Source organism: Camellia sinensis, chromosome 12, assembly GCF_055761805.1.
Source record: "Camellia sinensis isolate YWXY chromosome 12, ASM5576180v1, whole genome shotgun sequence".
NCBI classification, from domain to species: Eukaryota; Viridiplantae; Streptophyta; class Magnoliopsida; order Ericales; family Theaceae; genus Camellia; species Camellia sinensis.
Window position 1 is genome coordinate 121,207,673 of NC_138972.1, and position 14,355 is coordinate 121,222,027.

The window sequence follows — 14,355 nt, forward strand, 5'->3', positions numbered from 1 at the left end:
AAACTTGAGATGAATACAATTTGGAAGAGCAACATGGAATTAGAAAGAATCTAGTTAAGGTTCTCCCAAGGGAATATGTTTAATCTTATTATTTTAAATTCTAAAACAATGGTTTGAAGCATTTTGAGTTAAAACACATTGTAGAAGTCTCTAATTAGTTTTCAATCACATTTTAGGTTTTCAGATCAAGGTAGGTTGCTGCACTGTGGATATTCTCAAACAACTTAGGGGAGAGGAGATCTCACGGAATCCATCTGGGGGATCCAAGCAGCGCATGAATAGACTTGCAAATCATCTACTTAGCCAGCACAGGCATGTTTTTATTATTCTCTTAATGGAAATTTCTGTATTTGATATTTAAGAAGTTTAAACAATTGAAAAGACAACTTCTGTCCTCTATACCCACCAATGGAAGATACTCCCGTGGATTTTTCTCTCGCTCCAGAGGCTCTTCAGATCCCTTGTAATCTAGATATCCTAATCCTATCCTCTGACTTGGCTCATTTCGTGAAGGTAAATGATAGTTCTAGTTATATCAAAGTAATGATAGATATACGAAGCAGAATAGTTATATAGAATGATGTGTCAAAATGATATTCATTCATCTCAAATCAAAAGACTCATGAAAGTGACTTGTTATTTCAAAACTGCCATTGACACGCCATTCTAGTGGACTTTTTTGTACATAAGTTCTGTTTGCAAATCAGTTTTTTTTCTTATCTAGTTTAGAGCAGATTGGATTGTATGAATGCAATTTAACTCTTCATCTCCTATGCGGACAGGTGTTGTCAATTGGGGATAAAAATGACGGAGAAGAGCAAGCGAAGTGCATTTGTGTTAATCCGGGAAGACTGGCTAGGGGCGATGGGGCGGGTTTCTTCGTGGAGCTTAACTACGGGGGAAGCCCTGATTCAACCAGTGCTTCAGTTATAAGCATATGGACCTTAAACTACTGCGTGTAGTGATTCAACAAGTGCTTCAAAAAAAAAGTAAACCCTAAACTTATAGAGCTTGCAGTTGCAGATGATATCAGTTTGTTTGGAAGCAAACTAGAGACCTATCATAGTGGACACCAAATTCTAATGGAGGAGCTTAGCACCATGAAGACTGTTTAGGGAGTGCTGTCATGTAGTACTAGTTTCACATCACAATTAAGGTGATGTTACTAACATGATGTTCTATTAATGTATTATTATTGTCTTTTCAAGGTGGCAATGATTTTGCTCTTTACCAACCAAAAAAAGAAGGGAAAAGGAAAAGAAAAGAAAAGTCGTTTTTGGTTGTGTTTTTGTTTTCTTTTATTTTTGCTTTTCATGTTTTAAGAAATACAAGCAATGAAAAGTTTGACAATCATTTTTATTTTGCACGAAAATAATTGTTATTTTTGAAAAGGCAAATGCTAATGAGTGTCTTTGTGGCAAATTGTCTTGGAAATAGTTAAAAAATGTTTAAAAAATAATATTTTGAATTCAGCTAAATAAAAAAAGTGTTTTGATTTCAATAAGCCTCTTATTCCTTGTGTCTCATTAACACTTGTTTAGAATTCTTTTTTCAAAAAATAGGTGTTTACAGAAAAAATAAAATAAATAAATAAATTCCTTAAAACTAATTTTCAGGAATAGTTTGCCTAACAAATTTTTTTGTTTTTGTTTTTGTTTTTTTCTAAACTAATTATAAATAAAAACATGAAATCATAATCAAATTTGGCAGTTGTAATCTAGGTCATTATTGAGGTAGGGGTGTTTTATTTTAATTTAATTGGTGGTTAAATTTGTGGTTAGTTTAGTTGCTCCACCATCCGCCTTCCAATCCAAAAATAGGGAATATGCTGAAGAATATGATTTGTATTACAAAGCTCTTATGAAAAAACATCTCTGTAAAAATTATCCTATCGTTTAAAAAATTTATATTAATTGTGTGCTTAATGAATAGTAAAAATTAAATGAATATATGACCTTAAAAATAAAAAATAATAATGAATAAATTATAAAGGATCATTGGATAGACATTAGACACATAAATATTCCTGATTTATTAGATAATTTCTACTACATAGTGGGTCTACCAATCGAATCCTCCCTGCATATTCCAAAGCTGTCATCCTTCATACACAACCACTAGCCTTTTGTCAATTTTATTTTTTTAATAAATTGAATGCTTTTAACACTGTTATCTTTCTTTTCTTTTCCTTATTTCTTTTTTTCACAATTAATTAGTGCCGTATCATTATTTATGATGAACATTAATTATTTTGAGTCATTTTATGAAAAAAAATAAATTATAATGTGAGAAAACATCTATATTATCTTTCCAAAGAGGAAGAGATAGGAACTTAAAACTCTATTATGCCTTCGTTTGGCAACTTGGGTTGGGTTGGTGATTATTTTAGTCACTAAAAGATAAAATATGTTTTTTAATCTAATAAGACAAAACATCACATCCAATCCATAATCATTATATTCTTTCTCTCACAAAAATTAAAAAAACCAAAAAGTCTATCTCAAATGAGGTTTTTTAGTCCCAGACTAAAATAATCAAGAAGTTAAAAAGTCAAAAAATCAACCCACTTTCCAAACAAACCCTTTAAGTGATTATTTGATAGTCTTGGAGTACTATTACATACTGTTTATCACTTAAAACTTGTTAAATTGTTTTCCAAAATTCAAACAAAAAGTATTGGGTTTCACTACTTTAACCAATAACAATCAAGTAGAGGCACCAAGTAAATTTGCTCCGAGTCCACCATATAATTTTGAGATTTTTACTAGCTAATCCCAATAATTGAATCTATTACTCATTAGGTCTTAAGTTTCTATTTCATACGCTAAGAAATCCTGTTATATTTTTTTATCTCGATTTTGCCCTGCTACCAGCTAGTAAAAATCCCTATTTAAATCATCCCAAACACTCTCTAAATCTTTAATTGTTTATAATATTTATTACCCATTAATTTTTTCAATTTGTATTAATTTCTCTCTTGATCATTTTTCCAAGACTCTTTTTCTTTCTCATCTCTCTCTCTCTCTCTCTCTCTCTCTCTAGAAGATACCACCATTGTAGTTATGGCCATGGCCATCCATCCACAACCGCCATCGTCATCCGTCACTAACCACCGCCACCTCCATGGGTCACTACCACCACCTTCACCAGCCACTACCACTACCATTGTTCATCAACCATCTCCACCGTCGCCGATCTATACTTCACCATCTCTCAATCGTTTGACTTGCTCGCCTAACATTGTCGTCTTCCTTCCTCTTTGCCATTACCGTCGCTCTTCCTCCATCCTTCATCCTTCATCCTTCATCTGCCATCACCGTCGTTCTTCTTTAATCATCGATTGACCATCTTCAACGTCAAACTTCACCAATGGCTTCAAATCTAGTTGTTTTCAATGTTAATCTACCATCTTCGGCGCCAATCTAGTACTGTACATAGTTGCCAATGAGATCGAGACTCTTTCTACAATGTGTTGGTCAAGATCTACATTTGTAAAACATTCTGAACTAATCTAATGAATTTATCACTTAATTCAGTGATAAATTTATCACTGATTTGTTTAATATGCTATGGGCTGTTGCTGTTGAAATTTTGATATTAATATAATGATAAATTTATCACTGATTTTTGTTCATGTTATATTTATCAACTTTCTCTTCCTCACTCTCTCTCTCTCTTTTTATTTCTCTTAAACCAAATTTGTTGTATTAGTGATAAAAGTATCACTGATATATTTTTTTGAATCGTGTGTTGATTTGTGACGACGATGATGATGAGGTTTTTTTTTTTTTGTAATCTTTTAACAAACAACTAGTGAGAAATTTATCAGTAAATGCGTTTATCACTGCGAAATTTATTACTGAATATGTCATTGAATCTTGTGTTAATTTGTAATGATGATGATGAGAATTTCTTTTTGCAATTTTTTAACAAACAGTCAGTGATAAATTTATCATTTTTGTCACTAGAGAGAGATGAATATGTATTATGATTAATCTATCAGTAATAAATTTATCATTGATTTGTTCAATATGTTGTATATTGTTGCGGAATTTATCACTGATTTGTCATTGTAGATGTGAATATGTTGGATGGGTCAATCTATCAGTGATAAATTTATCACTAGAAAGAGAACAAAGAGCAGATGGTAAAGGTATGGTTATGTTGATCTACAATACAAAGGCTAACAATTTTCTACTAAGGCCTTTCTTTTTCCTTTTCCTCTCTCTCTCTCTCTCTCTCTCTATCATTATTCTTCTTTTTCTACTTCTTTTTCTTCTCCTGTCGTCATCAGATCTTAGGAGATAGTGACAGTAGTGAGCGCCGAAGGTTGCCGGAAGTGATCATCAGAGGTTGCCGGAGGTTATCACTGATGGTTGAAGACAAGGTACTAAATGGATCTCATAGCACAGATGTTTTAACTTATTGTGCTAAGTACTAACTTTGTCTTTTTGATGATCTAGTTCAATTTCCTCGAAAATCACATTAGAAAGCATGCAACAGCACTTGTTGCTTCTGGTCTGTTTGAGGAACCAATTGACCCTACAGTTGCTTCACAGGTAATACAGTTGCTCCATTTCTACCTCTCTCTTATCCGCACACACTTGCAATCTTAAAAAATGGAGAATTTACACTGTTTGGTGTGAGGAGTGGGAGAGAGCCTTTAAATGAGGGTAGTTTTGAAAGAAAATAAAAAATGGAAATTCAGGTACAACTTCTAGCACTTCCCAAATTGTTATGGCATTTTTTTAATATGATTTAGTTTTGATTTGAGTTTGTATGCTAATCAAACAACATATCTATGCTTCTCATGGAACCTATTATTTCAGAAAAGTGTATTTGCAGTTGGCATGATCTGCTGTGAAGAAGAAGGCCATTTGAAGGAGAAGCCTGTTTGCTGCAAAGCAGGCAAAGACTATTGGTCTTGTCCTTTAGTTTCCCCCTAGGCGTTCATCAGGAATGTTGTGTTGCGTCCTGCATTAATTGTGTAAGCTAATTCGTTATTGTGTAAGCTAAAAAGTCCTTTTATTAGACAATGTGCTCAAGATGTTGTCAAGGGAACTACTGTCTACTGCTTTCCCCAGTTGGGCATATGGCACTTGATTTTGGCCAATGCTTTGCCTCAATATACCTAGTTCCTTGGTAGCTTAACTTTACTAAACTTTCATGATCGGAATTACCAATTAGATAAATCTTAAGATGGGATATGAATTTCATTTGGATGGTACATGTTGAACACCTTTAGGTGTGGCATTTACTTCTTATCCTTTGATGCTATTAGTTATCTCTACACCTTTGCTGTTTAAATATGGTTATTAGTTCTCTGACAGTGTTGAGCATTCTGGAGGGCAACGGGTGCGTCTTGACTTACAAAAATTGAGCCAATTTTCAATTTTTCCTGGTCAAGTAAGAAATAGGAACTCGACTGCCATTTCAATATTCCTTTTAAAAATTATAACATAATGCCAAATGATTGCATTTTTGCAGGTTGTGGGTGTTGAAGGGCACAATCCTAGTGGACATTGTCTGACAGCATTATGTTAAAAATTATAACATAATGCCAAATGATTACTATTTAATGCCAATATATCATAACCGCACTTTAAGAGTGCTTCTTCCTTCTATAGCTCCAGCACGAAGTCTGCAGTGCAAATAATAGAATTGAATCAGACTAATAACCAAAATAGTTGCACAACTCGAATAATTAAATCCATAATACATGAGGCCAGTTAGAAGGAGATCATTATATCTGACAGAACCCATAAACTAAGTCTTTCCTTTGTCCTTATCAAGAATAGAAGTTGAAGGATGTACAACTTCATCAGTCCAAAAGTGATAGTGTAAATGCCAACTTCTGTGGGCTCAGAATTTAGTTTCTATAATCAAATTATAATCACCATGAAGTCTGGAGCATAAAATAGATTTTGGGAAAGGTAGCTATATGTGTACTTACAGTCTGCATCTGTATTGATCCAGTTTTTGCTGTTCCCATTTGAATTGCTTCCACTGATTGTGAGTTGTGATGGGTTTGAGTGTCTCTTGAAGCATCGTATGCTCTCTTTTGAAAGGGCTGTATGGGGAAATATTATGATATCTTCCCCTGGGTGCGTATAATCTCCGTCATAGTTCCCCTCCTCATAGGTGATGTTGTTCTTCGGTTCATTCTTGTGGGGCTTATCTGATTTCCATGCAGAAGTTGAGTTTTCAGGATAGACTTTCTTGTGGAACATGTGGAGGATCTGCATGCAGCAAATTGTAAAATTAAAAAACTGAACGCAGAATTCAAAGTATGTTTAGGAATTTGAGTTTACATATAATTATGCATAAAACTCTTATGTTATGTATGAAATTCTATATGTCACATTGTAAGTACTATTTTACCCTGAAAATAAAAGGAGGATATTAAAAATTAGCAATACTTTGCCATGCTCTCATGTCCTTGGACATGGGAATTAGACAAATATGAAGCTTAAGCACATGCTCAAAAGCCAACAACTGTACCTGAGTTCTTGTAACATAGCATTTTGAGTACCTTTAATACTAATAGTGTGATCAAAACAAGTCAACCAGTATCGTACTGAGCATGTTAGATACCGCATTTCTATTTCTCGTAACAGAACAATTCATGTTCCTAGTACCGTAGGATTAGAGATATTCAGTTATAAGCACATATTAGGACTTGAAGTGTATCCAGAGAAATGGAGGAACCATCTTGCAATGTTAATGATTGGATGGTGCAAATCATCTGATTGGTTTGATCACACTACACAGTATGTTCTTTGTAAGCAAATCACAGATGATGTTGCAATGATCCCAACAAAACTATGTCAGGAGTTGCAGTGCTCCATATATCCCATCTAGAAGATCTATCATTCAGTACTAGAAGTAGACATACCTTATGCAGTTTCGTCTCCATTGAAGCAGAGATAACATTTCCCCCAGTCACTGTGGTGGAGGTCCGAGAGGAATCATGGACCATTCTTTTCTTCAGTATCTTTTTCACGAGACGTATAGCAGATTTATTTGTTTCCTTGTCTGCCTTCTTTTCTCCGCTCTCGCATTTAGCGACAGAATTTTCCTGTGTCATTTTTGTCCTCTGAAACAGCTCCCCAAGTGATGTTCTATGTTCCTTCTTTGTTTCTGGCAACTCAATTGCTGACCCAAGCAGATAGCCCTGGAGTGGACACATTGTTGTTCTGTTCCCACTGGTCTCTGTGCCTTCCAATGTCTTGCCACTCAGTGTAATGGTGCTAACATGACTGTTTCTCCCAGATGAGTCATTGCAACCATCTTCTTTACCTTCAACTCCTAGCACCTTCTCCAACTCATCATTAATCAGCTTCAAATCAGGCTCTGTTACTTCTGTTTCTTTTTCAGTTATGTTCTCAACAGAGATGGCGAATGTTGGTGTTGATGATGGGTCAGCGATGACTGTGTCTGAACCAAGAGTACCAATGGTAAGGAAGCCATGGAAGAGCTGAGAAATCGCAGCCGATGACTCTTCTTCAAAGTCATCTTCTTCTATGGCAAATGATTTTCGAAGATGGTTGTATCTCTGTGATTTGCCTAAGGTCTTAGTACCATAGTTTGCCTTCATGTCGTACTGCTGCTCATCTAGTGATGGCTTCTCTGAAAGACAATTGGAAGAATTCCATGACTGAAGAAATGTTAAATAATTGGGATAAAGGTGAAGATGACTACCATTGGCATAAATATGATTAGGCGTGCACATGGGTTGCTTTGGTTCTAGTTAGCCTTAAACTCAGAACCAAACCAATCATGATCAGTCCCAGGTTTTTGGGTGCAGGACAGAACCAATCATGCACTGGAACCAAAACCAAACCAAGCCAACCCGATTTAGCATCGGGTTTGTTTGGGTTGGAACCGTAGTTCCACTATACTAAAATAAGTGAATCAATCAGCAATAAATGATTAGAATAAACAAATCTTAAACATTTTAACGTAACACAGACATAGAGCAACAAAGTACTGTTTTAAAATTTAATATTGTTTACAAAATATTGTTCGGAGACGATTGCCAATTACATAAAGACATGTCAACAACATTAGAATTTTATGCAATATATATAGATTCGGATCTTGGATTGTTTCAGTTTCAGCGTGGCTGAAGCAGCGCCCGAACCCATTCATGTCGGGTTGATGATTTTAAGACCTAGAGCCGAACCAATATATTGAAAAAGCCGAACCAACTCAACTCATAGAGGTCGGATTAGAAACATGACTTACCCCAATGGCAAAATCCTTGAGTGCTTCACTAGGCCTTAACTTGCGATGCATCCAACCAAGTAACTGCAATCAAGATATGCAAATATGAAGTCATAAAATACTGGAAACAGTTTTTGTCTTCCAAAGTTCAACAGAAATTGGGGTTACCTTCATTTTTGTGATCTTTCTTCAAAGAACTTGATTTAGATTACTCTGGCAGTGAGGAGGAAGTGAGAGAAGGTGCTCTTTTCAGAATGTGTGGTGTGACTATTTGATATGTGTCTTGGAAGCCTCTAAAAGTGCCTGAGATTGAGGCAGGTAGAGAGAAACATAGAGAAAGTTACAAGATTTGGGTTGGCTATTTTGTGTAGACCAAATCATGTGGCCAATGGGGAGTGGGTTCAAGACCCCACAAGCTGAAGATTCTATCTGCCAGTGCACTTGCATTAATTCTTAAAGTTATGCCATTGGCCTTCCCAATGTGACATGTTTATGCACATGCATTTCTGCATGGCATTACAATGGAATTTCCATTCTCAGTATTCTAATCAGAACTACCCACATGAGCAGATGGAGTCTAGAGAATATTTTCTTGGACCCTAATCAATTCAAAGATAATATGACAAAGAAGAAGATCTATTTTCCATTAGGGACCCAAAAGTTCAATCCTAGTGCTTTATGGTAGGTCCACCTTTCAGAGGAAAGTTCTAACTAAAAGGAACCTCATCTCTTTTTCTTTTTTCTTTTATTTTTTTCCCTTTAATTTTTAGTGTTAAAAACACAGTGTTGCATTTGTGTTAGTCTTTAGTTCTTCTCACAGATTTCTTTATCTTTGCAGCTAAACTATGACAGCAACAATACTTTTGCACGTGTTTCTATTTGCAACCAACTTATGTATTATTGGGTTTTTCACAGTCCATGCTCTCATTGGATTTGGTGATATTTCAGGTTTGACCAACTCTGACATCTTAACTGAACACTTTAAGCTATGTTGCATTCTGTGGTGCTTTCATTACAATATATTAGCTGAACGTAGCAACCCAACTCCAATAAGCAATAACGTCGTTTTCTGCTCATGATTGGTGAAAATATGTTATTAGGCATTACCATCAATGTTTAGTATTGCCACTTAACTACCATATGTTTTCTTTTGGCTTGGATCGATGACCTTGCCACATGTGATCAGGTCATCTTCTTTCATTGCTTGTCAGTCATATATTGTCATGAATGTAAGCTTTTTCATAAAAGAGGACCCTTCAGGTACAGGTTTATTGCATTTTAAGGAATTGGGTGCACCCCACAAACAACTTTATTGTTGTGGGTGTGTCTCGAATTCGACCTGGATGATGCTTATAACTAGTTGATGACTTGCATGGATTATTAATGATAGGACCGACCCAATATTTGTATTTGGATCTATTTTGACTTGGTTTGCTATTTTCAAATCCTTGTATATATTAGGTTATTTCAGGGTTCTAGGATTTGTGATGATCTTGTGAGTTTTCAATAGAGGGCTGTGAGAGAGAGAGAGAGAGAGAGCGAGCTGGCTCATTGTAATCTCCACGGTCATAGTTAAATTCTGCCATCATTCTATGCCCTTGGACGTAGGTTTATTCCTGAACCCTGTAAATCATCATGTGCTTGTGTATTGGGTTTGCTTTAGTTTTTCTCATCTTTGCCTTTGCCATAACATCTACATATAAGAGTAGCTGAGGAAATATGCATTCACATTTTTTTACTTAAATCTATTTTGTAAGCTCTCTAAAATCTAAACCCAGTACTTTTCAGTGTTCTGAATTTTTTGATATTGAGGCCCCATTTGGGGACCATGGTTTTTAGCCAAAAAACTACTACAAGTTGTTACATCACTCTCTTTATTATTTTGTACATATTTTCGTAAAAGCCAAAAATTCAACTAAAATAGCAAATTCCCAAACGGGGCCTGAATAGCTCCCAAATCCAAAATTTGACCTATGGATGTAAATGAGCTGTTACTTGCCTCTTGACCTATAAAGACAACTCTTTCATGCTTTGACATTGTAAAAAAAGCGAGACCTAGTGCACGAGGCTCTCGCTAAAGCGGGGTCTGGGAAGGGCAAAATATACACAACTTTACTCCTATTTCTAGAGAGGTTGTTTCCATGATTTGAACCTGCACTACCTAACAGCAAGCCATGCCATTGTACCAAGCTGCCTTTTAAAAGTTACACCAGTATAGCCTCCATTAGATGAAGGTCTTGGAGAGAAAGATTGGGTACAGACCTAACCTTGTGGTATTATTTGCATAAAGTGGTTGTTCTTAGGTTCGGACTCACAACCTTTGGTTCCACTAAATAATGTCCGTTTACAATCTCGACTATCTTATTGCAAGGAGGGCCACGTTTGTTTGCTGGGATAAGGAGGTGGATTATGGTGTGGGGTTCAGCTGCTCCCTCGTCTTCTCCTCTTGTTCCCCAATCCCTTCCAATCCCTTGTTTGGTTGGCTTGGCCAAAGTAGGGTGAATTAGTAGTCATACTGGATTAATTTTCCTCCAAAATGAGGGATAACTAATCCCACTTCAGCTTGGGATAAATGATCCCTACTACCTATGGAATATCTGCCAACCTCCATCTAATAGCCAAAAAAATGTACTTGCCCAAAAAAAAAATTTCAAACCTTACTTCCTCCTTTATCCTACCCTAATCAGTATAGTACAGTAATCCCATGATATATATTAATCCTATGGTGTATTCATTTGCCATCATCCCCTCTAATCCCATGCCATGAAACAAACGTGGCCTAAAATTAACAAACATAATTGATGATGCCATGACCAGGACAATAATTAGTGCCAAATAATTGATTGGTCATTGGATATGGTTAATTTTATCTCCACCAATAGGAAATTTTATTTTTCTGGTTGATTAGGTAACCGTAAACATCATCTTTTTTAAAATTGTTTCTATTGATTAATGTCCCTTTAACAATCTATTTTATGGAATAAAGACACAAATTTCTTTTATTGATGCTATAATTGGTATCATGTTCACTATCTCCACACCACTAGGAAATCTCATGTTCCTTGTTCATTAAAAATAATCACATAATAACAATAGGTAGATCTAAACAAGTTGACACATCCTTTGATACTCCATACATACTAACGATAATAACAGGTATTGTTTCTCTTAGGAGAACATATTAAATCAGGCTTTGGAAAAAGCCTAGATTAAGTATTCGTACTACTTATGTCATTATGAATATTTATCTAGTAGCATTGAAGGCGACCTAGTGGTTGGTGGACTTAGGAGAGAAGACAGAAGAAAATAGTTAAAAGAAGATTTGAGGAAAGCATGCATAGGTGTCTTTGAGGAAGCATAGCATATTAATTTATGAATCAAAAGGTTCACATAAATGGGTTAGATTGGAATGGGTGTTGATTAAGCCTTTCCAAAGCTAATGGACCAAGTTACTGTTAACTGAGTTGGAAAAAATCTTGATAGTTATCCTACTAGGCAATTTGTATGTAGTTCCAAATGTTACACGGTCTTGAATAGAACTCAACCTCCAAAGCTAGCTTTAGAGGTGAGGGTGCCCTCACGCTTGTATTTTTTTTGATTGGCAAATAAAAGGCTTTATTGATGAAAACCAAAGTATTACATCAATAAAGAGGAGCTTAGAGCTAAAAGAAGCTCCAACCTCCTTGTTGGTGAGAAACTAACACACAGATCAGAACAAAGGAACAAAACAGCCAGAGCACCAAAGAAAAGGCACACAAAGAACAAAACGAGACTCCTCCAGCTCCAAATCGAAGAGCTGCACTAACAGCTGAAAGATCAAACAACATGCAAATTTAACAGCAAAACCATCACTGATCTAGCATCACTCAGAACCCACAGAGCAGACCACGAAGATACACAAAGGCTTAGTTCTCTGCCGCCAGAACCCAAGCTGATAAACTTCAAACCTGCTTCCTAATCTGGTGAAGGTTGAACATAATATCATGGACAGAAAAATCAACCTGAAGGGACCATTTGACCCACATTGCCACCTGCAATTTCGTCCTTTCACACAGACCTCCTGACCACCAATGTAACAGACCCTCAATTGAGCCAGGGATGACCCATGAGTGGTCCCACCAGCTGACCATGATTGCCCAGCACTTCCACACCTCTCTACTGCCTGAGCCGATTGCTGAGGAGACTTCAAGCGAGCAGCCTAATCTGGCATAGGTTTGAGACAAGATCATGGACTGAATAATCAACCTTGAAGGACCACTTCACCCACAGAGCAATCTGCAGTTTCATCCTCTCACATAATCCTGCAAAATCTGGAGCGACCCCCTTAAATAGACATTCGTTTCTTAACTTCCAAATTGACCACAGCACTAGTGCTGGAACTGCCTGCCAAGCTCCATCTACCCAAGACTTCGCATTACCCCTAGACCACCATTGGAGCAGACCCTCAACAGAACCAGGGATGACCAAATTCTGATCCCACCAGCTAGCCATGGCTGCCCAGCACCTCCAAACCAGAGGGCAAACAGCAACACATGCTCCAAAGACTCCTCCGCAGATTGACAAAACACACACTGGATCTGTGCATTGGGAGGTAGAATCCCAATCCGTTGGAGGAAGGAAGATGTCTTAACTCGTCCTCTCCAAGCAAGCCAGCAGAGAAACTGCATCTTTGGAGGAGCCAGACTTGCCCAGACCCCAGCTGGCACCCTCAATCCAGGACCTTTATTTACAACCCACCAACTCCACACTGATGATACAGAGAACTTACCAGACTTTGATGTAAGCCAAGAACAAGAGTCTTCAGCTTCCACTCTAAGCTCAGGCGCTGATTCCAGAACGACATACAACCTCTGCAGCTCCTTTTCCTCCCATGCCAGCAGCCTTCTTCTGAATTGGAGCTGCCACACCCCAAGGCTCTTCTTGGCACTAATTTGCTGTAAGGATTCTTCCTTCTCAGTGGATAGACTGAATAATCTGGGAAACTCCTCATTCAGACCTCTACCATTAAGCCAAGCATCTGTCCAAAACTGAATCCTCCTTCCATTTCCCACTGATAGCCTTAAATTCTGGTTATAAAACACACCCAAAGACTGGTTAAGTGAATTGAGCTGCACTATATCCTTCCACACCACAGACGCCCCATCAGTGTTGTGCAAAGTTGGTACCCAACCCCCTCCGAAACGAACATACCTAGAGCATACTACTGATTTCCACAAAGCTTTATCCTTTGCACCAAATCTCCACCACCATTTTAACAACATACAATCATTCACCTCACCCAAATCTCTCACACCCAAACCCCCTTGATTTTTATTCTTAGTAACCTCACCCCAATTAACCAAGTGAACACTCCTCCCAGCCTTAGATTCACCCCACAAGAAATTGGATTGGATTTTAACTAGAGCTTTAACAACCCCTTTAGGCATCTTCAAAATAGATAGAAAGTAAATAGGCAAATTAGATAGGACTGATTTTATTAATGTCAAATGCCCAGCAAAAGACAGAAGCTTTCTCTTACAAGAAGACAACCTCTTACTCACCTTATCCAGTATGGGGTTCCAAGTGCTCTTCCTCTTAGGATTGGCCCCTAGAGGCAGTCCTAAAAAGTTAAAAGGTAATTTCTTCGATAGACAATTCAATCTTTGGGTTAAACCCACAATTTCATCTTCTTGGAAACCCACTCCGCATACAACACTCTTATGGTAATTTATTTTTAATCCAGACATCACTTCAAAGCACCTCAACACCCTTTTAATGTTGAGCACCTCCTCCTGATCTCCTTCACAAAACACTATAGTGTCATCTGCAAACTGGAGATGAGAGATGCGCAAACCATTACCACCAACTAAGGCTCCTCTGAACAAGCCCTTCTCTACTGCCCTTGCTAATAAAAGGTTGAGAGCTTCCGCTGCAATTATGAACGAAAGAGGTGAAAGGGGGTCACCCTGCCTTAGCCCCTTCTGTGGCTGGAATTCCTCTGTAGGTGAGCCATTAACCAACACAGAAACCCTGGCTGTAGAAATGCAATTCCTCATCCAAACTAACCATTTCTCACCAAATCCCAAATTATTCATCATCGACCACAGAAATTCCCAATTGAGTGAGTCATAAGCTTTTTCAAAATCCAAT

At 37.2% G+C, this 14,355-nt stretch overlaps 3 protein-coding genes across 3 annotated transcripts in view; 2 read left to right on the forward strand and 1 right to left on the reverse strand.

The window, feature by feature from the left end:
• The window catches only part of LOC114312664 (uncharacterized), a 146,322-nt gene extending 141,390 nt beyond the window's left edge, over window positions 1–4,932 (forward strand). The window contains exons 13-19 of the mRNA XM_082897212.1: window positions 185–312; window positions 387–513; window positions 783–1,156; window positions 4,077–4,153; window positions 4,295–4,387; window positions 4,464–4,559; window positions 4,830–4,932. Of these exons, the coding sequence (XP_082753338.1) occupies window positions 185–312; window positions 387–513; window positions 783–962 (435 nt within the window). The 3' untranslated portion in view covers window positions 963–1,156; window positions 4,077–4,153; window positions 4,295–4,387; window positions 4,464–4,559; window positions 4,830–4,932. The remainder of the gene's footprint in view (window positions 1–184; window positions 313–386; window positions 514–782; window positions 1,157–4,076; window positions 4,154–4,294; window positions 4,388–4,463; window positions 4,560–4,829) is intronic.
• Window positions 4,933–5,417: 485 nt separating this feature from the next.
• Window positions 5,418–14,355, forward strand: part of LOC114312661 (elongation factor 1-gamma 2-like) — a 37,686-nt gene continuing 28,748 nt past the window's right edge. The window contains exons 1-2 of the mRNA XM_082899737.1: window positions 5,418–6,287; window positions 9,065–9,174. The gene's annotated coding sequence lies outside the window, so the exon portion shown is untranslated. The remainder of the gene's footprint in view (window positions 6,288–9,064; window positions 9,175–14,355) is intronic.
• LOC114271530 (protein LAZY 1) lies at window positions 5,831–8,400 on the reverse strand. The gene is made up of 4 exons (XM_082897213.1): window positions 8,395–8,400; window positions 8,248–8,310; window positions 6,896–7,657; window positions 5,831–6,239 (listed from the first exon to the last, which is right to left on the reverse strand). The coding sequence occupies exons 1-4, from the start codon at window positions 8,398–8,400 to the stop codon at window positions 5,883–5,885; spliced, it is 1,188 nt and encodes a 395-aa protein (XP_082753339.1). The 3' UTR covers window positions 5,831–5,882.

What these genes read in the sequence shown, in the direction of transcription:
- LOC114271530 (XM_082897213.1), bottom strand. An exon ending in TCAAGGATTTTGCCATTGGG is followed by an intron (nt 7,658 to 8,247) that starts GTAAGTCATGTT and finishes ACATTTCTTCAG; the next exon opens with TCATGGAATTCTTCCAATTG. An exon ending in TGGAGACGAAACTGCATAAG is followed by an intron (nt 6,240 to 6,895) that starts GTATGTCTACTT and finishes TGCTGCATGCAG; the next exon opens with ATCCTCCACATGTTCCACAA.